This window comes from Coregonus clupeaformis, chromosome 21, assembly GCF_020615455.1.
Source record: "Coregonus clupeaformis isolate EN_2021a chromosome 21, ASM2061545v1, whole genome shotgun sequence".
Taxonomy (NCBI): Eukaryota; Metazoa; Chordata; class Actinopteri; order Salmoniformes; family Salmonidae; genus Coregonus; species Coregonus clupeaformis.
Genome location: NC_059212.1, coordinates 46,256,013 through 46,279,217, shown reverse-complemented (window position 1 = coordinate 46,279,217; position 23,205 = coordinate 46,256,013). Strand labels below are relative to the sequence as shown.

Genomic DNA, 23,205 nt, shown 5'->3' with positions numbered 1-23,205 from the left:
ACCATATTGATCTCTCTGAGAGTATAGTCCCTGATACTAATACCATATTGATCTCTCTCTCTGAGAGTATAGTCCCTGATACTAATACCACATCCTTTATGTGCACATGTGTTTTGTTCTAGTAGAAATACATCTATAATATGTTCTGTTCTATCTAAAATAGTATTTGTATTTCTATCTGATATTACATCTAGTGGCCTTTTTGGGGTCCTTTAGATGATCACAGGTGTCTCCCATTACCCCTGATTCACTGTGTGGCTTTATTAGTCCCACTATCTGATGAAGATCGACTGACCAAAAGCTCAGCCACAATTCAAGAAATTTGCATCTGACTGGAAGTGTGCGGAGACTATTTCCTGTTTCTCCAGTTTTGCCTCCAGCACCTTCACAAGTCAGCTCTGGGTGTGTGGCAGATTCTGTTCTATTATAAATACAAATATAATATTCTACATTAATGTGGATGTTACCATGATTATGGATAATCATTAATGAATCGTGAATAACGATGTGTAAAAGTTAGAGGGTCAAAGATCATACCCCCAAGACATGATAACCTCCCCTGTTATTTGTAATTGTGAGAGGTTAGGATGTCTTGGGGGTATGATCTTTGACCGTCGTCTAACTTTCTCACTCATCATTATTCACGATTCATTCAGGACTAGCCGTAATGATGGTCAAAGTGGCTGGTCAAAAAGCTAACTTCTGGCAATCACAGACACACTAGTGTTGTCTTCTTGCGTTAAATATGACGTAGTATGTCTCTCCCTTAAAAAGGGCGCTTGAAGATTTTGTGCAATTGCACAGTGGATGGCTGAATTTTTCTCCCTGGTTTTGCTTTTGCTTTACTTACGGTAAGGTGGACCCGCAGTGTCCAGTATGGATCAGGTGATCCGCTGACTACGGAGCGTAGACTGACTGGTGAAAAATGCAAAATGACATATAGCAAATGTCGGAGCATAATTCATTCACGATTTTGGATCAAATTGGAATTCAAATCGCAGCACTCGAACTCCAGTGTAACGATGTCGCGCTAGGACTGTTGCGTGAAGGCGGATTTTTTATATTTTAATTTATGCAATACCACATTTACAGAGGAAAAATATTGACTACACCATCGACATGGGGCTGTGCTACAGTTTACGTCCCCGGCTCTTCGGGGACCTGAGCGGGTCTATTTCGAACGCTACCTCGGACTCGGATCAGCCTCCAGACCCAGCTGTACCCTGCCGAGCCGGGGGACCTCGTCAAGAGGACACAGGGGGATATGGCGATACCTCGTCGCTCCGAGACGGTAGCGGCAAAGTACGCCTTGTGGACCTAGCCAAGCTCCCGCCCGGGGAGCCCCGCGGTAGAGACAACACGGGCACCGATGGAGTGCTCATACAGAACGGGGGTGGAGGCGGAGTAGGCAAGGGAACGGGCAAGGACCGTAGTCGACGCCTACAGTTGCTACAGAAAACAACAAACACCCAAAAACAGAAAAACTGGGACAAACTGCCGGAGGCCGAGAGGGAGGCGAAGAAAGTCAGTAAGAATATTGACAGGGCGCTAAAGGAGCTCAAACGGGAGTACAAACAGACTCACCGGCTGCTATTACTGGGTAGGTTGGCAACATTTTTAACCGTCTCCCTTCTGTTGTGAACGGCGGCCTTTCAGATGCCTATAACGGTCATGTAGGCTATTATAGAGAGATGTCAGTGCTGTCGATGCTTATGTCGCGGTATTTTCCACGTGAAACGGTATCCCCGGCAGTCGTCATTTGACTGAGCTGAAGATGGACGTTGTGTATCACATCCTACCTCCTCTACGCACCAGTTTTGTTCTTGTTCTCGCCATCTCTGTTTTGGTTGCGTTTACGGTTACGTTGATGATGATGACTTCCGGGGTTGTTGTTGTTATTATGGTGGGTCTTTTACATCACACACACACACACACACACACACACACACACACACACACACACACTAAACTGATGCATTTAACAAATAGTGTTAAAAAATGATTCTAAAATATAGGGACATTCGGGTGGTTTAAAGACTCTATAGCTCACAGTATATGTAGGTTACAGGGTTTTCTATCGGTTCTGATTCTCACAAAGTTAAAATGATTCCTTCCTCTAGTCCCATGGCCTTTATACATAGTGCCTGTTACTATGTCCATATATTACCGAGTGTCAGTGCTGTGGGAAAGATGACTTCAACAGATAATACAAAAGTGTGATTCTTCCAAAATATCAAAAACAGTGTGCTTGACAGGTGGTTCAAATATCTATCAGGTTTTCTACTAACTCTTTCAAACCGATTCCTTCCTCTGGTCTCTCTCTCTCAACCATTCACTTCAAAACGATTCCTTCCTCTGGTCTCTCTCAACCATTCACTTCAAAACGATTCCTTCCTCTGGTCTCTCTCTCAAACATTCACTTCAAAACGATTCCTTCCTCTGGTCTCTCTCTCAAACATTCACTTCAAAACGATTCCTTCCTCTGGTCTCTCTCTCAACCATTCACTTCAAAACGATTCCTTCCTCTGGTCTCTCTCTCAACCATTCACTTCAAAACGATTCCTTCCTCTGGTCTCTCTCTCAACTATTCACACCACCATCCTACTCTTTACAGTGGCCTCCTCTCTGTCCATATATTACCCAGCGTCAGTGGTGTGGGAAAGATCACTTCATCAGGTCGTTATAAATCACTGGTTGTCCACCTTATTCCTCTTTCTCTCTCTCTGAAACGTCTGAACTGTAACTGTTCAGATGGCTGGTTGGACTGTAACTGTTCAGATGGCTGGTTGGACTGTAACTGTTCAGATGGCTGGTTGGACTGTAACTGTTCAGATGGCTGGTTGGACTGTAACTGTTCAGATGGCTGGTTGGACTGTTCAGATGGCTGGTTGGACTGTTCAGATGGCTGGTTGGACTGTAACTGTTCAGATGGCTGGTTGGACTGTAACTGTTCAGATGGCTGGTTGGACTGTAACTGTTCAGATGGCTGGTTGGACTGTAACTGTTCAGATGGCTGGTTGGACTGTAACTGTTCAGATGGCTGGTTGGACTGTAACTGTTCAGATGGCTGGTTGAACTGTTCAGATGGGTGGTTCAGGTTGGACTGGAACTGTTCAGATGGCTGGTTGGACTGTAACTGTTCAGATGGCTGGTTGGACTGTAACTGTTCAGATGGCTGGTTGGACTGTAACTGTTCAGATGGCTGGTTGGACTGTAACTGTTCAGATGGCTGGTTGGACTGTAACTGTTCAGATGGCTGGTTGGACTGTAACTGTTCAGATGGCTGGTTGGACTGTAACTGTTCAGATGGCTGGTTGGACTGTAACTGTTCAGATGGCTGGTTGGACTGTAACTGTTCAGATGGCTGGTTGGACTGTAACTGTTCAGATGGCTGGTTGGACTGTAACTGTTCAGATGGCTGGTTGGACTGTAACTGTTCAGATGGCTGGTTGGACTGTAACTGTTCAGATGGCTGGTTGGACTGTAACTGTTCAGATGGCTGGTTGGACTGTAACTGTTCAGATGGCTGGTTGGACTGTAACTGTTCAGATGGCTGGTTGGACTGTAACTGTTCAGATGGCTGGTTGGACTGTAACTGTTCAGATGGCTGGTTGAACTGTAACTGTTCAGATGGCTGGTTGGACTGTAACTGTTCAGATGGCTGGTTGGACTGTAACTGTTCAGATGGCTGGTTGGACTGTAACTGTTCAGATGGCTGGTTGAACTGTAACTGTTCAGATGGCTGGTTGGACTGTAACTGTTCAGATGGCTGGTTGAACTGTTCAGATGGCTGGTTGAACTGTAACTGTTCAGATTGCTGGTTGGACTGTAACTGTTCAGATGGCTGGTTGGACTGTAACTGTTCAGATGGCTGGTTGAACTGTAACTGTTCAGATGGCTGGTTGGACTGTAACTGTTCAGATGGCTGGTTGGACTGTAACTGTTCAGATGGCTGGTTGGACTGTAACTGTTCAGATGGCTGGTTGGACTGTAACTGTTCAGATGGCTGGTTGGACTGTAACTGTTCAGATGGCTGGTTGGACTGTAACTGTTCAGATGGCTGGTTGGACTGTAACTGTTCAGATGGCTGGTTGGACTGTAACTGTTCAGATGGCTGGTTGAACTGTAACTGTTCAGATGGCTGGTTGGACTGTAACTGTTTCAGATGGCTGGTTGGACTGTAACTGTTCAGATGGCTGGTTGGACTGTAACTGTTTAGATGGCTGGTTGGACTGTAACTGTTCAGATGGCTGGTTGAACTGTTCAGATGGCTGGTTGGACTGTAACTGTTCAGATGGCTGGTTGGACTGTAACTGTTCAGATGGCTGGTTGGACTGTAACTGTTCATATGGCTGGTTGAACTGTAACTGTTCAGATGGCTGGTTGTGAAACTGTTCAGATGGCTGGTTGACTGTCTGTTCAGTGGTTGGACTGGAACTGTTCAGATGGCTGGTTGAACTGGAACTGTTCAGATGGGTGGTTCAGGTTGGACTGTAAACTGTTCAGATGGGTGGTTGAACTGTAACTGTTCAGATGGCTGGTTGAACTGTTCAGATGGGTGGTTCAGGTTGGACTGGAACTGTTCAGATGGCTGGTTGGACTGTAACTGTTCAGATGGCTGGTTGGACTGTAACTGTTCAGATGGCTGGTTGGACTGTAACTGTTCAGATGGCTGGTTGAACTGTTCAGATGGCTGGTTGAACTGTTCAGATGGCTGGTTGAACTGTAACTGTTCAGATGGCTGGTTGGACTGTAACTGTTCAGATGGCTGGTTGGACTGTAACTGTTCAGATGGCTGGTTGGACTGTAACTGTTCAGATGGCTGGTTGGACTGTAACTGTTCAGATGGCTGGTTGGACTGTAACTGTTCAGATGGCTGGTTGGACTGTAACTGTTCAGATGGCTGGTTGGACTGTAACTGTTCAGATGGCTGGTTGGACTGTAACTGTTCAGATGGCTGGTTGGACTGTAACTGTTCAGATGGCTGGTTGGACTGTAACTGTTCAGATGGCTGGTTGGACTGTAACTGTTCAGATGGCTGGTTGAACTGTAACTGTTCAGATGGCTGGTTGGACTGTAACTGTTCAGATGGCTGGTTGGACTGTAACTGTTCAGATGGCTGGTTGGACTGTAACTGTTCAGATGGCTGGTTGGACTGTAACTGTTCAGATGGCTGGTTGGACTGTAACTGTTCAGATGGCTGGTTGGACTGTAACTGTTCAGATGGCTGGTTGAACTGTAACTGTTCAGATGGCTGGTTGGACTGTAACTGTTCAGATGGCTGGTTGGACTGTAACTGTTCAGATGGCTGGTTGAACTGTAACTGTTCAGATGGCTGGTTGAACTGTAACTGTTCAGATGGCTGGTTGGACTGTAACTGTTCAGATGGCTGGTTGGACTGTAACTGTTCAGATGGCTGGTTGGACTGTAACTGTTCAGATGGCTGGTTGGACTGTAACTGTTCAGATGGCTGGTTGGACTGTAACTGTTCAGATGGCTGGTTGGACTGTAACTGTTCAGATGGCTGGTTGGACTGTAACTGTTCAGATGGCTGGTTGGACTGTAACTGTTCAGATGGCTGGTTGGACTGTAACTGTTCAGATGGCTGGTTGGACTGGAACTGTTCAGATGGCTGGTTGAACTGTAACTGTTCAGATGGCTGGTTGGACTGTAACTGTTCAGATGGCTGGTTGGACTGTAACTGTTCAGATGGCTGGTTGAACTGTTCAGATGGGTGGTTCAGGTTGGACTGGAACTGTTCAGATGGGTGGTTCAGGTTGGACTGGAACTGTTCAGATGGGTGGTTCAGGTTGGACTGTAACTGTTCAGATGGTTGGTTGGGGTTGGCTTTAGTAGAGGGCCAACGTTTCCATTCAGAGAAGCCAGTGGCTTTTATCAAAGACATCAACATAAAGTAGCCTAGTAGTTTAATAACAGACTGACTCAAAGCTGGAGATAGAGTCTTCAGTCTGTGTTGATTCAGATATGATACCAGTATTTAGCCTCGTTTAGGCCTAGTTTCAATACAGCTAGGAACGAACTATGGTGGCAAATAGGAGGGAACGCATTCACGGCAGCACTTCAAAGTTGGGTAGCACTTTACATTAAGATACTTTTTAAGGAGGGTGGTTGTAAAGCGCTTATAAGTAGTTGACAGTTCATTACTAGTGAATACATCATTTATAACTCATTCATCAACAGTTATGAACTGTTAACTGACAGTCCTCGACTACTCTGGCCTGCTGGCCCCCCTACCTCTGGCCTGCTGGCCCCCCTACCTCTGGCCTGCTGGCCCCCCTACCTCTGGCCTGCTGGCCCCCCTACCTCTGGCCTGCTGGCCCCCCTACCTCTGGCCTGCTGGCCCCCCTACCTCTGGCCTGCTGGCCCCCCTACCTCTGGCCTGCTGGCCCCCCTACCTCTGGCCTGCTGGCCCCGCTACTTCTGGCCTGCTGGCCCCCCTACCTCTGCGGAAGCACAGTTCCCGCACAGCCCAGTCAAAACTCTTCGCTGCTCTGGCACACCAATGGTGGAACAAGCTCCCTCACGACGCCAGGACAGCAGAGTCACTGACCACCTTCCGGAGACACTTGAAACCCCACCTCTTTAAGGAATACCTGGGATAGGATAAAAGTAACCCTTCTACCCCCACAGCCTCCGTACCCAGTGTTACCCCACACTCTCCGTACCCAGTGTTACCCCACAGCCTCCGTACCCAGTGTTACCCCACAGCCTCCGTACCCAGTGTTACCCCACAGCCTCCGTACCCAGGGGTCTGATTAGCAGCCCAGGTATAGGCTATAGGGCTCTTAACAAACTAGCCCTGGGACTTAGGCCTACTTCGTCCCCTCCAGACACCGTGTGTGCCTCCCAAACAGCACCCTATTCCCTAATATGTACAGTGCACTACTTTTGACCAGGCCCCACCCTTTTCCTTCTATAGTGTGCTACTATTTTGTCCAGAGTCCATCACTACAAGGGGAATACGGTACCAGCCAGCCATGGCCCTGGCAAAAAGTAGTGCACTACATACAGTGGGGAGAACAAGTATTTGATACACTGCCGATTTTGCAGGTTTTCCTACTTACAAAGCATGTAGAGGTCTGTAATTTTTATCATAGGTACACTTCAACTGTGAGAGACGGAATCTAAAACAAAAATCCAGAAAATCACATTGTATGATTTTTAAGTAATTAATTTGCATTTTATTGCATGACATAAGTATTTGATACATCAAAAAAGCAGAACTTAATATTTGGTACAGAAACCTTTGTTTGCAATTACAGAGATCATACGTTTCTTGTAGGTCTTGACCAGGTTTGCACACACTGCAGCAGGGATTTTGGCCCACTCCTCCATACAGACCTTCTCCAGATCCTTCAGGTTTCAGGGGCTGTCGCTGGGCAATACGGACTTTCAGCTCCCTCCAAAGATTTTCTATTGGGTTCAGGTCTGGAGACTGGCTAGGCCACTCCAGGACCTTGAGATGCTTCTTTAGTTGTCCTGGCTGTGTGTTTCGGGTCGTTGTCATGCTGGAAGACCTAGCCACGACCCATCTTCAATGCTCTTACTGAGGGAAGGAGGTTGTTGGCCAAGATCTCGCGATACATGGCCCCATCCATCCTCCCCTCAATACGGTGCAGTCGTCCTGTCCCCTTTGCAGAAGAGCATCCCCAAAGAATGATGTTTCCACCTCCATGCTTCACGGTTGGGATGGTGTTCTTGGGGTTGTACTCATCCTTCTTCTTCCTCCAAACACGGCGAGTGGAGTTTAGACCAAAAAGCTATATTTTTGTCTCATCAGACCACATGACCTTCTCCCATTCCTCCTCTGGATCATCCAGATGGTCATTGGCAAACTTCAGACGGGCCTGGACATGCGCTGGCTTGAGCAGGGGGACCTTGCGTGCGCTGCAGGATTCAGCTCTCTTCAGGTCATTGACCAGATCCTGCCGTGTAGTTCTGGGCTGATCCCTCACCTTCCTCATGATCATTGATGCCCCACGAGGTGAGATCTTGCATGGAGCCCCAGGGTGATTGACCATCATCTTGAACTTCTTCCATTTTCTAATAATTGCGCCAACAGTTGTTGCCTTCTCACCAAGCTACTTGCCTATTGTCCTGTAGCCCATCCCAGCCTTGTGCAGGTCTACAATTTTATCCCTGATGTCCTTACACAGCTCTCTGTTCTTGGCCATTGTGGAGAGGTTGGAGTCTGTTTGATTGAGTGTGTGGACAGGTGTCTTTTATACAGGTAACGAGTTCAAACAGGTGCAGTTAATACAGGTAATGAGTGGAGAACAGGAGGGCTTCTTAAAGAAAAACTAACAGGTCTGTGAGAGCCGGAATTCTTACTGGTTGGTAGGTGATCAAATACTTATGTCACGCAATAAAATGCAAATTAATTACTTAAAAATCATACAATGTGATTTTCTGGATTTTTTTGTACCTATGATAAAAATTACAGACCTCTACATGCTTTGTAAGTAGGAAAACCTGCAAAATCGGCAGTGTATCAAATACTTGTTCTCCCCACTGTAGGGATACCATTTCAGCCCCAGTGTTCCTCCACAGTAAGGCCTGTTGCTGCCCGGACAGTGCTGGCTAAGGACGGTCGGCACGGCACGGTGTGGTGGTGTGGTGTGGTGGTGTCGGTTTGTGTTCTCTCTGTTCCTCTGAAAGTGGACACCTTCCAAGGTGTGCCGGCCCGGCTAATCTGGGTCACTTTATCTGTGTGTAGTAGCAGCCGGCAGGTGTTTTCTTGAGGAACAATACAGTCAGAAGGAAGTATATAAGTAACTGGTTGGAATACAATTCATAAGTCGTCATTTTTGTTGTGGGGTGTTTTGGAACTGGAATCTAGAATTGATCACTGTTTACATTCTAGAATGTCTGGGCTCTAGAATGTGACTAGTATTCATGATCGCCACCTTGATGAGGGCTTCCCTTTTATCGGTCTGGCTTCATTTACATTCAAACCACTTGACTTTGTCTGGTGTACTTTGATAGGCCTACTTTGTGTACTGTGTTCTGATTTGGTGGCCGGCCAAGCTCACCACTGATTCCAGGACAGGAAGCAGGAAATCCATTGTTAGTTCTATTGGGGCACATGGATACACAACATAGCTCCAGAGAAAGGTGGTGTTGTGGTGGTGGGGTGTTGTGGTGTGGTGGTGTGGTGGTGGTGGTGCTGGGGTGTGTGGTTTGGTGGTGGTGGTGGGGGTGTGTGAGGTGGTGGTGGGTGTGGGGGGTGTGGTGGTGGGGTGTGGTGGTGGTGGGGGTGTGTGGTTTGGTGATGGTGGGGTGTGGTGGTGGGGTGTGGTGGTGGGGTGTGGTGGTGGGTGTGGGGGTGGGGTGGTGGGGTGTGTGTAAGGTGGTGGTGGTGGGGTGTGTGGTTTGGTGGTGGTGGTGGGGTGTGTAAGGTGGTTGTGGGGTGGTGGTGGTGTGTGTGAGGTGGTGGTGGGGTGTGTAAGGTGGTGGTGGGGTGTGTAAGGTGGTTGTGGGGTGTGTGTAAGGTGGTTGTGGGGTGTGTGTAAGGTGGTGGTGGTGTGTGTGGTGGTGCTGTGTGTGTGTGTGTGTGGTGGTGGTGGTGCTGTGTGTGGTAACATCGTTCATTAGCAGTGTTCTTAGATGTCCTTAACTGCCTGTTCACATTTCCTGAGACCCAACTCGACCCCTGACCCTTAGGGCTAGGCACCCCGTCAATCTAAATGGGATTGGATAGGTTTAGGCAGGTAATTGATAGACTTGGTGGGATTGTTCACCCTGTTGTTTACCCAATCATTTCAGATCTACAGGACCACTACTCAGAGAACAGCATTATGAGGGAAAGTGATCAAGGAGGCAAGGAAAAGGGACAAGGAAACAAGGCCAAGAGGATTTATACACAGCCATTGAGATATTCTGGTGGGTTTCCTTTCTTTCAGCTACCAGCATGCATTTTGCTCAATCGAAATGTGTAACCAAACCATCATTAGGAAAGTGGCTGATTCACCCTTGAGTTGACCTTAACTACAGGTCCAGAGTCAGATGTGTTGTTATCCTCCTAAAGGTTTAGGTTAGGAATGGGGGTACAATTAATAGAGGGCTGTGTGTCAAGCATCTCAGAGTTGGAGTGCTGGTCTAGGACTAATCATCTCCTCTACTCTTGGCTCAAAGTAGAGGAGTGATTGACTGCATCAATTCTTGTTTTTTTGAAAAATATTGTGTTAAATTCCAAATTGTCTGTATAATCAATTTACTACTCTGACAGAAATACTTACCCCACCAGACATGCCACCTGGGGTCTCTTCAAAGGGCCCAAATCCAGAACGAATTCAAGGCAACACACAGTTAGGGCTGGGGGATATAGCCTAAAAGTCATATCTCCATTCTTTTGAACTTATGCGTGATATATACAGTACCAGTCATTCCAGGGTTTTTCTTTATTTTTACTATTTTCTACATTATAGAATAATAGTGAAGACATCAAAACTATGAAATAACACATATGGAATCATGTAGTAACCAAAAAGGTGTTAAAACAAATCAAAATATATTTTATTTTTGAGATTCTTCAAAGTAGCCACCCTTTGCCTTGATGACAGCTTTGCACACTCTGGCATTCTCTCAACCAGCTTCATGAGGTATTCACCTGGAATGCATTTCAATTAACAGGTGTGCCTTGTTAAAAGTTAATTTGTGGAATTTCTTTCCTTCTTAACGTGTTTGAGCCAATCAGTTGTGCTGTGACAAGGTAGGGGTGATATACAGAAAATAGCCCTATTTGGTAAAAGACCAAGTCCATATTATGGCAAGAACAGCTCAAATAAGCAAAGAGAAACAACAGTCCATCATTACTTTAAGACATGAAGGTCAGTCAATCCGGAACATTAATCCGGAGACTGCGTGAATCAGGCCTTCATGGTCAAATTGCTGCAAAAGAAACCACTACTAAAGGACACCAATAAGAAGAAGAGACTTGCTTGGGCCAAGAAACACGAGCAATGGACATTAGACCGGTGGAAATCTGTCCTTTGGTCTGAGATTTTTGGTTCCAACCGCCGTGTCTTTGTGAGACGCAGAGTAGGTGAACGGATTATCTCCACATGGAGGAGGAGTTGTGATGGTGTGGGGGTATTTTGCTGGTGATACTGTCTGTGATTTATTTAGAATTCAAGGCACACTTAACCAGCATGGCTACCACAGCATTCTGCAGCGATACGCCATCCATCTGGTTTGCGCTTAGTGGGACTATCATTTGTTTTTCAATAGGACAAGACCCAAGACACACCTCCAGGCTGTGTAAGGGCTATTTGACCAAGGGAGGAGAGGTGATGGAGTGCTGCATCTGATGACCTGGCCTCCACACATCACCCAACCTCAACCCAATTGAGATGGTTTGGGATAGAGTTGGACCGCAGAGTGAAGGAAAAGCAGCTAACAAGTGCTCAGCATATGTGGAACTCATTCAAGACTGTTGGAAAAGCATTCCAGGTGAAGCTGGTTGAGAGAATGCCAAGAGTGTGCAAAGCTGTCATCAAGGCTAAGGGTGGCTATTTGAAGAATCTAAAATATATTTTGATTTGTTTAACACTTTCTTGGTTACTACATGATTCCATATGTGTTATTTCATAGTTTTGATGTCTTCACAATTATTCTACAATGTAGAAAATAGTTAAAATAAAGAAAAACCCTTACATGAGTAGGTGTGTCCAAACTTTTGACTGGTACTGTGTGTGTGTGTGTGTGTGTGTGTGTGTGTGTGTGTGTGTGTGTGTGTGTGTGTGTGTGTGTATGTGTATATATATATATATATATATATATATATATATATATATATATATATATATATATATATAATAATAATATGCCATTTAGCAGACGCTTTTATCCAAAGCGACTTACAGTCATGCGTGCATACATTTTTGTGTATGGGTGGTCCCGGGGATCGAACCCACTACCTTGGCGTTACAAGCGCCGTGCTCTACCAGCTGAGCTACAGAGGACCAGATATATATAGGAAGGTTCACAGTGGACACAACACAGAAGGAGGAGGGGCTTGGTGTCTGGAGTGGGAAGGTTCACAGTGGACACAGCACAGACCTAGGCGAGTTGCAAGAAAGCCACATCTCAGACTGCCCATCTTAATATTTAATTTGTATTGGCCAGTCTGAGATATGGCTTTTTCTTTGCAACTCTGCCTAGAAGGTCAGCATCCCGGAGTCGCCACTTCACTGTTGACGTTGAGACTGGCGTTTTGCGGCTACTATTTAATGAAGCTGCTGGTTGATGATCTGTGAGGCGTCTGTTTCTCAAACTAGACACTCTAATGTATTTGTCCTCTTGCTCAGTTGTGCACCGGGGCCTCCCACTCCTCTTTCTATTCTCAAACTAGACACTCTAATGTATTTGTCCTCTTGCTCAGTTGTGCACGGCCTCCCACTCCTCTTTCTATTCTGGTTAGAGCCAGTTTGCACTGTTCTGTGAAGGGAGTAGTACACAGCGTTGTACGAGATCTTCAGTTTCTTGACAATTTCTCGCATGGAATAGCCTTCATTTCTCAGAACAAGAATAGACTGATGAGTTTCAGAAGAAAGTTATTTGTTTCTGGCCATTTTGACCCTGTAATCAAACCCACAATTGCTGATGCTCCAGATACTCAACTAGTCTCAAGAAGGCCAGTTTTATTGCTTCTTTAATCAGCACAACAGTTTTCAGCTGTGCTAACATACAGTGGGGGAAAAAAGTATTTAGTCAGCCACCAATTGTGCAAGTTCTCCCACTTAAAAAAGATGAGAGAGGCCTGTAATTTTCATCATAGGTACACGTCAACTATGACAGACAAATTGAGAAAAGAAAATCCAGAAAATCACATTGTAGGATTTTCTTATGAATTTATTTGCAAATTATGGTGGAAAATAAGTATTTGGTCACCCTCCAAACAAGCAAGATTTCTGGCTCTCACAGACCTGTAACTTCTTCTTTAAGAGGCTCCTCTGTCCTCCACTCGTTACCTGTATTAATGGCACCTGTTTGAACTTGTTATCAGAATAAAAGACACCTGTCCACAACCTCAAACAGTCACACTCCAAACTCCACTATGGCCAAGACCAAAAGAGCTGTCAAAGGACACCAGAAACAAAATTGTAGACCTGCACCAGGCTGGGAAGACTGAATCTGCAATAGGTAAGCAGCTTGGTATGAAGAAATCAACTGTGGGAGCAATTATTAGAAATGGAAGACATACAAGACCACTGATAATCTCCCTCGATCTGGGGCTCCACGCAAGATCTCACCCTGTGGGGGTCAAAATGATCACAAGAACGGTGAGCAAAAATCCCAGAACCACACGGGGACCTAGTGAATGACCTGCAGAGAGCTGGGACCAAAGTAACAAAGCCTACCATCAGTAACACACTACGCCGCCAGGGACTCAAATCCTGCAGTGCCAGACGTGTCCCCCTGCTTAAGCCAGTACATGTCCAGGCCCGTCTGAAGTTTGCTAGAGTGCATTTGGATGATCCAGAAGAGGATTGGGAGAATGTCATATGGTCAGATGAAACCAAAATAGAACTTTTTTGGTAAAAACTAAACTCGGTCGTGTTTGGAGGACAAAGAATGCTGAGTTGCATCCAAAGAGCACCATACCTACTGTGAAGCATGGGGGTGGAAACATCATGCTTTGGGGCTGTTTTTTCTGCAAAGGGACCAGGACGACTGATCCGTTAAAGGAAAGAATGAATGGGGCCATGTAAAACCTCCTTCCATCAGCAAGGGCATTGAAGATGAAACGTGGCTGGGTCTTTCAGCATGACAATGATCCCAAACACACCGCCCGGGCAACGAAGGAGTGGCTTCGTGAAGAAGCATTACAAGGTCCTGGAGTGGCTAGCCAGTCTCCAGATCTCAACCCCATAGAAAATCTTTGGAGGGAGTTGAAAGTCCGTGTTGCCCAGCGACAGCCCCAAAACATCACTGCTCTAGAGGAGATCTGCATGGAGGAATGGGCCAAAAATACCAGCAACAGTGTGTGAAAACCTTGTGAAGACTTACAGAAAACGTTTGACCTGTGTCATTGCCAACAAAGGGTATATAACAAAGTATTGAGAAACTTTTGTTATTGACCAAATACTTATTTTCCACCATAATTTGCAAATAAATTCATTAAAAATCCTACAATGTGATTTTCTGGAATTGTTTTCTCAATTTGTCTGTCATAGTTGACGTGTACCTATGATGAAATACAGGCCTCTCTCATCTTTTTAAGTGGGAGAACATGCACAATGGTGGCTGACTAAATACTTTTTTCCCCCACTGTAATTGCAAAATGGTTTTCTAATGATCAATTAGCCTTTTTAAAATGATAAACTTGGATTAGCAAACACAACGTGCCATTGGAACACAGGATTGATTGTTGCTGATAATGGGCCTCTGTACACCTATGTAGATATTCCATTAAAAATCTGCAGTTTCCAGCTACAATAGCCATTTACAATATGAACAATGTCTACACTGTGTTTCTGATCAATTTGATGTTATTTTAATGGACAAAATAATTGCTTTTCTTTCGAAAACAAGGACATTTCTAAGTGACCCCAAACTTTTGAACCATAGTGTATATATAAAAGATTATTGCGATACAGGTATTTGGAACATAGCGCTAAAACATACATTCAAATTAATTCGATATATCGCCCAGACAGACCCGGCGACAGGATAAAGGGACTAATGGGGGCAGTTGAAATCGGTGAGGGGGCACAAATTTGGGGGGGTTCTTGCATTAAATGGAATTATATTGAATTCTGCTTATATCACACTATACAATAAACAACCGTTCAAATGCCGAGACTTCGACCGAGGCAACGCCAGGGTTGTGGGTTCAATTCCCACGGGGGGCCAGTATGAAAAATTAAATAATGTATGCATTGTAAGTCGCTCTGGATAAGAGCGTCTGCTAAATGACTAAAATGTAAAAAAATGTAAAATGTAAGTGACAGGTTGGCACACTATCAGCACCATGGACAATGCCCTACACACTAAAGCAAGGCCGTTGAAAACCTATGCTGGCTAAGGAAGTAATTTGCCACTCCATACCCTAGATCTTTGCTGAAAATTATGCCTCTATCACCAAGATTTCGATCAAAACCCAACCAGCTAGATTGTTTCTTACCTTTTCAGAAGAGTTGCAGCCTCCTTGATGCTCTGTTGAACTTCCTGAGTAATCAATCAATCATCTTGTAAGATCCCCCTCAAATGCCAGTTGGATTAGTTAAGCTTTCCTCGGGTGTAGCATGCTACTTCTGTGCTGACTGAACACATTTGTCTAAGTGGAAAATGAGTTCTCGCCCTGTAACTGTGGACGCCCGTCCCACTCATGAGCCCTATGATTTCATGTTGAATATGATGTGGCATTGTGGGTATGGTGCTAAACACCTTGGCAAGTTCCTTGTCCTTTCAGAGAGTTTATTCCATCAGGAAAAAGTCCACTGCCCCCCTCCCCTTTTGACTCTATCGCGTCCAATGTCTCCCTCAGTGGTTGCTGATTTGAAACAAGGAACTCAATGATGTCCGCAATCGCCGACAATATACGGCACATGCGATTTCTTGCCAGCTGCCGATCATTTAAAAAGTGTTGACAACCATGTTCCCAATAGCACTTCAAACTAGTTGTTCTACCCACAATGCAGTGCGTTTCAAATGCTCTTGATGATGCCTACCAAATCCTTAGGTACTATCAATAGCATGCTTCCAGTCAGAACACCCAGCTTGGGTGAAGGTCTGCGTTAGCATTGGACCCAACACAGAACCTTCGACATGGGGGAAACAAAATGCCGTATCTGCGGTAACCGAGTAGTCCAGCCACTCTCTTCCTATGAACCAGTTGCTATTAAATGAATGTTTTTTGGACAGAAAACCTGCAGCCAGGGTAGGATTTCTAGGCCTAACCTGGGCTGGCGCCTCTGTTCTAAGATTATCAGGAACAATTGGAAGTGGATTGAATTTGTTGAATTTATTAGACAAGGGTGGGTAGGCTGCTGCACGCAGAGCTAGCTGGAGCTCGGTGGTTTGATGCTGCTGCACGCGGAGCTAGCTGGAGCTCAGTGATTTGAGGCTGCTGCACGCGGAGCTAGCTGGAGCTCAGTGATTTGAGGCTGCTGCACGCGGAGCTAGCTGGAGCTCAGTGATTTGAGGCTGCTGCACGCGGAGCTAGCTGGAGCTCAGTGGTTTGAGGCTGCTGCATGCGGAGCTAGCTGGAGCTCGGTGATTTGAGGCTGCTGCACGCGGAGCTAGCTGGAGCTCGGTGATTTGATGCTGCTGCATGCGGAGCTAGCTGGAGCTCAGTGATTTGAGGCTGCTGCACGCGGAGCTAGCTGGAGCTCGGTGATTTGAGGCTGCTGCACGCGGAGCTAGCTGGAGCTCGGTGATTTGAGGCTGCTGCACGCGGAGCTAGCTGGAGCTCGGTGATTTGAGGCTGCTGCACGCGGAGCTAGCTGGAGCTCGGTGATTTGATGCTGCTGCTCATTGCGCTCCTCCTCCTTTTGGCTTTGTTTTGGGTACTTTGGTGAAGCCACTTTCTGAAATCCCATCGTAGCTGTGGAGATTAGCTGGTTCCAGCTAGCTAAATAAGCTAAGGCTAATAACACTAATGCTTTTTACAGCTAGCTAAGAAGCTAACTGAACTCTGGAGTGGTGAGGGGCATGAGGCAGAGTTGAGTGAAACAGCTTCAACGGTAAAACTTGACCCTGCCCTTTTATAAATCAAATATTACAGGCTGAGGCGTATCACTTCATTCACGTAGCCTACCACAGATGAGCAGCATTTTCCCCCAGTTTTTTTGTATGGAAACCCAAAGGAGTCATACCAGTCCCCCCCAGTAGCTCATTTGTACTTTTTTTAAAAACATTTGTATATAGGGACCTAAAACTGAGGGGGGCTAAGCCCCCTTTTTCCCCCTCGTAAAACCGGGCCGAGCCCAACCCTAGGAACAGTATTATATAGAGCCATGATCACATGGAACTCCCATCTCAAATGACTCAAGCAAACACCAAAATGTGCTTTAAAAAAAAAAACACCTCACAACGCCTCTCCCCTATCTGCCCTAGTTAAGGCATATGTATACACTGAGCGTACCAAACATTGAGAACGCCTTCCTAATGTTGGAGTTCCACCCACCCTTTTGCCCTCAGAACAGCCTCAATTCGTCAGGGCATGGACTCTACAAGGTGTCGAAAGCGTTCCACAGGGATGCTGGCCCATGTTGACTCCAATGCTTCCCTCGGTTGTGTCAAGTTGGCTGGATGTCCTTTGGGTGGTGGACCATTCTTGAAACACACGGGAAACTGTTGAGTGTGAAAAACCCAGCAGTGTTGCAGTTCTTGACACAAACCGGTGCGCCTGGCACCTACTACCTTACGCCATTAAAAGACACTTCAGTCTTTTGTCTTGCCCATTCACCCTCTGAATGGCACACATACACAAAGTCTCAATTGTCTCAAGGCTTAAAAATCCTTCTTTAACCCGTCTCCTCCCCTTCATCTACACTGATTGAAGTGGATTTAACAAGTGACATCAATAAGGGATCATAGCTTTCACCTGGATTCACCTGGTCAGTCTGTCAGGGAAAGAGCAGGTGTTCATAATGTTTTGAACACTCAGTGTATGTAGTAATGCTTGTATGTGTGTCTGTGTTAATGTTTTTAAGTTAATGTAAATTGTGTTGGACCCCAGGAAGACTAGCTGTCGCCATTGGCGTTGGATAATGGGGATCCCAATAAAATCTATAAATCTATGATCGTGATCTAAAAGGTGCTTGACTTCTATCTCCAGCCACCACCTCCACCACAGCTTCCTCAACCCTCCTGGAATGTCACTTTTTGTAATTAAGAGCAGGTGAACTTTCGCTTGTTCTCACTAAGAGGGTTTTTACCGTTGACCATCAACACTGACCTTTGCTACCACTGCATGTTATGTTGCCGGTAGCGACAGTAGCCTATGATCGACAAAATGTTATTGAAGCTAGCGTTTTAACTATATGCACCTGTAATGAGATAGCCCTATTGATCCTACCATTGGTATAAAGTATAGCGATGCATCCCAAATTGAACCCTATTCCCCTATATAGTGCACCAGCGCCCTGGTCAAAAGAAGTGCACTGTATAGGAAATAGGGTGACATTTGGGATGCAGACTGAGTTCAGTTCAGGATGTTTAATCAGTTCTAGTTACTTTTATTATAGTTTATTTAAACAAAATGTGATGATATTAACAGATTTAGAGGAGAACAACAAAGTTCATCACTCTCAGTTTAACGTAGCGCGCGGCTCATAAACTGAACACTCATTGGGCCTACACAGACCGATCGATATCAGGAAGTTACTGCACTTTGTTTGCTTCCTCCCTATAGTTGGCTGGATCTAGCCTAGATAGCCTGTAGGCTAGTAAGCTACGTTTCCAGAGTGTCTTCCCCAACACCACTTATAACTGAATTCTTTAGTCTAGTCAAGCTTCTACGACCCAACAATGTCGACCATAGAGGGCTTCAGTAGTAGTAGCCACCTGGTAAATGCATGCTATACCCATCACAGCCACTAGAGGGTGCTATGGGGCTACTTGCTGTGTTGACCTTGCAGTCTGAGGTGCGGAGACGGGTTAAACTACTGTCACCAGTTTATGGATGGACTGAATGAATGCTTGGTTTAGCTCTGGGGGTAAAGTGTACCTTAGGTACAGATCTAGGACCAGTTTCCCCTCCCTCAACCCATTAGTGGGGGAAATGCTAAACTGACCCAGAATCAGCGTCTAGGGTCAACTTCACCCAACACCCTGGGTTACATTTTTACATTTACATTTTAGTCATTTAGCAGACACTCTTATCCAGAGCGACTTACAGTTAGTGAGTGCATACATTATTATTATTATTATTATCATATTTATTTATTTTCATACTGGCCCCCCATGGGAATCGAACCCACAACCCTGGCGTTGCAAACGCCATGCTATACCAACTAAGCTACATCCTTGCCGGCCATTCTCTCCCCTACCCTGGACGACGCTGGGCCAATTGTGCGCCGCCCCATGAGTCTTACCATACAGTAGAGCCAGGCATCACTCATCTCCCTTTAACAAGTAACATTAGCATGTTAATGGCCATTATTAAAACCATTTTTAATTTTGTTTATGATTATTGTTTACGAAACCCATGACTAACCAACGGATAGTGTTGCATTTGCTTTGTCTAGGGGTCTTAACCCTAGTTACATGGTCTCTAACCTGAATGAATGTGTGCATAAATGTGAGAAATCAGCGTTTGAGGACCGTGTTGGATGCACATGTGCCCAGGGAGACAGCAACCTTACCTTAGTTCCAGGGAGACAGCAACCTTACCTTAGGTCCAGGGAGACAGCAACCTTACCTTAGTTCCAGGGAGACAGCAACCTTACCTTAGGTCCAGGGAGACAGCAACCTTACCTTAGGTCCAGGGAGACAGCAACCTTACCTTAGGTCCAGGGAGACAGCAACCTTACCTTAGGTCCAGGGAGACAGCAACCTTACCTTAGGTCCAGGGAGACAGCAACCTTACCTTAGTCCAGGGAGTCAGCAACCTTACCTTAAGTCCAGGGCCAGCGCTTTCTTGACTCCTTTGGGTCGGCCAGTCCAAGCAGATTGTTATTTGTTCAGATGGTGACAAAACATAAATATGTACAAAAAGGAAACATACCAAAGGCCCAAACTAAAGATTCAAAATCAAACAAAGGGCCTCATGGCCACCAAACGGCTCTGCCAGCTGGGACACTGACTGACCATCGCCTACCCAGTCCCCTGTAGCTCAGTTGGTAGAGCATGGCGCTTGCAACGCCAGGGTTGTGGGTTCGTTTCCCACGGGGCAGTATTGAAATGTATGCACTAACTGTAAGTCGCTTTGGATAAGAGCGTCTGCTAAAATGACTAAAATGTAAATGTTGGCAGTACCTGATGTGCTTATCGACCAGGCGCAGCATATGAACAAGGTTGCTGCTGCCCCCTGGGGGATAGAATGTGGAAGTGGTAGTGAGCTGTAGAGCCCTATCTAACCTATTCCATAACACTGTGTGAGGACAGAGACAGACAGTGGTCTGGTCTCAACGGCTTCAGTGACATAGATCAAGAGGAGTGGAGATAAGGAAACCCAGGAGGTTTTTCTTGACAACTTGAATTTAGCTGCTGATCCATTGGCGCAGTAGTGCTGCCATAGTTTAAACATCTGAACAGGCTGTGAGCGGAGACTATGAATAACAGACGTTCACATTTTCAATGAATAGATGCCTTATTTGTAGAAATTGTCAGTACATTAATCAATGTAATGGATCAAATCAAATGTTATTTATATTTAGTTATTTTTTGCAACAACATTTGTCACAGTGCTTCAACATAACCCCCCAGAGTACTACTAAATACAAAAATCAAATACATTTTATTTAGCAGACGTTCCGACTTACAGGAGCAATTAGGGTTAAGTGCCTTGCTCAAGGGCACATCGACTGATTTTTTCACCTAGTCGGCTCGGGGGATTAGAACCAGCGACTTTTCGGTTACTGGCACAACGCTCTTAACCACTAAGCTACCAGAGTAACAGTACCGTGGCAAGGAAAAAACTCCATAAGGAAGAAACATCGAGAGGAACCAGATGCAGCTGTAGTAATATTGGTGGATGTAGCCAGAGGTTTTTAATATTGTTCCATTCCATTCCGTCCTGTCTGTCTGTCTGATATTTGATTTTATCCTTATCTATTGCTACAGTTAAAATGACATCTCATGATAAGTGTTCTTTATTTTGAGATAGAATGTAACATCTATTGAAATAGAAACCTGCTAAAACAAACATACACTCTATCATGCCGCCCTACGCAGCAAGCATGTAAACAGGCCGTTACAGTAAAGATGGGTGAATATGCGCAAGGGCTCTACTCCCGCGGTCTCCTACAGGGGCTGAACTGGCAGTTGCGCGCCAGTGTGGAGAATTACCGCGGCGCAGAGAACCCGCTTTCCCACCGGGAGCGGAGGGGCTCTGGTCTTCTTCTTCCGTGGAGTTTATCGGTTGTTGGCATCCAACGTTATGGTGCATTACGAGGGGCTCTGTTGCACACGAGAGAAAACAGAATCCCATGGAGAATTTATCAGATGACAGGACTATACTGAATGCAAATGAAAGAAGTGATAGGAGTTGTTAGCAGGGGAGCAAAACGTTTTTTTTGGAAAGGGCTAGAAATGATCACGCTGCTGCTCCTAGGTTTTGTTCTTTTAGACCGTTTTTTTTGTGTGTAGGTGACTGATAACCTGTGTGTGTATGCCTGTGTTATAGTGGGATATTATTTAGTTTGTAGGCTACGATTGAGAACCTAAACCCGAGGTCAGAGGCACCTCAACGGACTAGCCGACTCTCGTTATTTCTCTCGGTCGACAGAACGACCAACCCTCCTACCAAACCTGTCTGGTGCAGGCGGATAGTCTCTCCCCTCGTCGTTTTTAGGACTGATAGCTGGACACTGGAAAGTCTGGGGGGCTCATGTGATCCTAATGGCCCTCCTAACCTGCTCACAGAAATGATCAAATGATATGGAAGCTGATTGTAGGTGTGTGAGCGAGCAGCAGCGTTGTTACATTGTGGCGATGGAAGGTTTTTCTGTGGCTCGGTTCAAAGCTACTTCCTGGTACAACAGAAAGAGGCAGTGCTGAGTTAGAGACCGAATAGACATTTAGATTAGAAAAATACTGAGAGAAGAGGAAAGGAACGAGATAGAAACTCTTGGCCAGAAATCCAAAACCTTCGTTTTCTTGTGTATTTCTCCATTTGTTATTTTAACGATTCGAGTTTTTTTGTGGGGGTGGGTGGGGGGGAATCAAAAATTGGTTTGGATGCCGAAGGAAGGTCAGGTTGGTTGCGGCTAAAAAGGAATCGTAGCGGGGAGAACATAGCCCTCCCAACGGCGGAGAAGCGTCGCACCATTTAGGTTTTTCATTATAACGTCTTTGGGTATTATTTCGCATTTTCGATAGACGAGGTAGGTCAACGGAAGATGGGTTGTTTGGGCAACAGCAAGACTGAAGATCAACGCATCGACGAAAAGGCACAACGAGAGGCAAATAAAAAAATTGAAAAACAGTTGCAAAAAGAAAGACAATCATATAACGCGACGCACAGGCTCTTATTATTGGGTAAGGTTTTATTAAACGGATATGTCATCTAAATGTCATTCGTTTACCCCAACACGTATTTTGACAGCTTTCGCAATATGTCATGGAGGTGGATATTGATGGAAGCGAAGCCTAGCAATTAGCTTCATTTCGACATCATTCTTATTCATTTTGAACGGTAACAAGATGACCCTTATCGTTCCGTTATCAGCAACATTGTAACACTATGTCCTGTTTGCCTCATTCTGAAGGTGCTGGAGAGTCCGGGAAAAGCACTGTTGTGAAGCAGATGAGGATTCTTCACGTAAATGGTTTTAACGCAGAGTGAGTACACGCATCCACTGTTAATAAAGGCCCTACCGAATCTCCATTTGACACACAGGCCCAGATATATATACCTATTTCGGAACATATTTTGTTATAATCAGGGTCTCCCTGGCTGTGAGTGAGACTGCCGAGAATAGGCTTTAGAGAACTGAATGGATTTTCCTCAGGCACTGCAGCGCCTAGGCCCTGTCTGTTAGTGACCAACACACAAGGTACTGCCAGGCGGCTAGCGCTAGCAGAAGCAGTATCACCTGGTTTCCCCAGAAGCAGCTTAAGGCTAATGGATCTAACGATGAACTCAGCCTTAAGATGCTTCTGGGGAAACCAGAACTTTAGGTTCTTGGACAGGACCTAGAGCCGGAGTGGGTCTACGCTGCCTTCGTAGTGGGATCTTTAGGTTCTTGGACGAGGACTATTGTGATGTTGTTGTTATCTTGTTGGTCACGGTCTCCTCACGGCTGTGTTCTGGCCTCCTTCACCAGAGAAAAGAAACAGAAAATCCAAGATATTCGGAAAAACGTAAAGGATGCCATAGTGGTGAGTAGGCTAGCATTAATCTGTGTCCTGTTTTAAATAGATTGGTGGTTTACCGGGTTATTCTGTCCGTCCCAAATGGCACCCTATTCCCTATATAGTGCACTACTTTAGACCAGAGAATGGCACCCTATTCCCTATATAGTGCACTACTTTAGACCAGGGCCCAGGGCACTAGGCCTATACAGGGAATAG

The 23,205-nt window shown here is 45.6% G+C and overlaps 1 protein-coding gene across 2 annotated transcripts in view; it reads left to right on the top strand.

The window, feature by feature from the left end:
- The first annotated feature begins 865 nt into the window (after positions 1-865).
- LOC121535714 (guanine nucleotide-binding protein G(olf) subunit alpha) overlaps positions 866-23,205 on the top strand; it is a 168,365-nt gene continuing 146,025 nt past the window's right edge. Inside the window, exons 1-3 of one of the 2 annotated variants that reach the window (XM_041842975.2) lie at positions 866-1,600; positions 22,401-22,473; positions 22,959-23,013. In XM_041842975.2, coding sequence (XP_041698909.1) covers positions 1,120-1,600; positions 22,401-22,473; positions 22,959-23,013 — 609 coding nt within the window. In that variant the 5' untranslated portion in view covers positions 866-1,119. Of the gene's footprint in view, positions 1,601-21,854; positions 22,171-22,400; positions 22,474-22,958; positions 23,014-23,205 lie in introns of those variants that run through there. The other variant, XM_041842976.1, reaches the window with a different exon arrangement.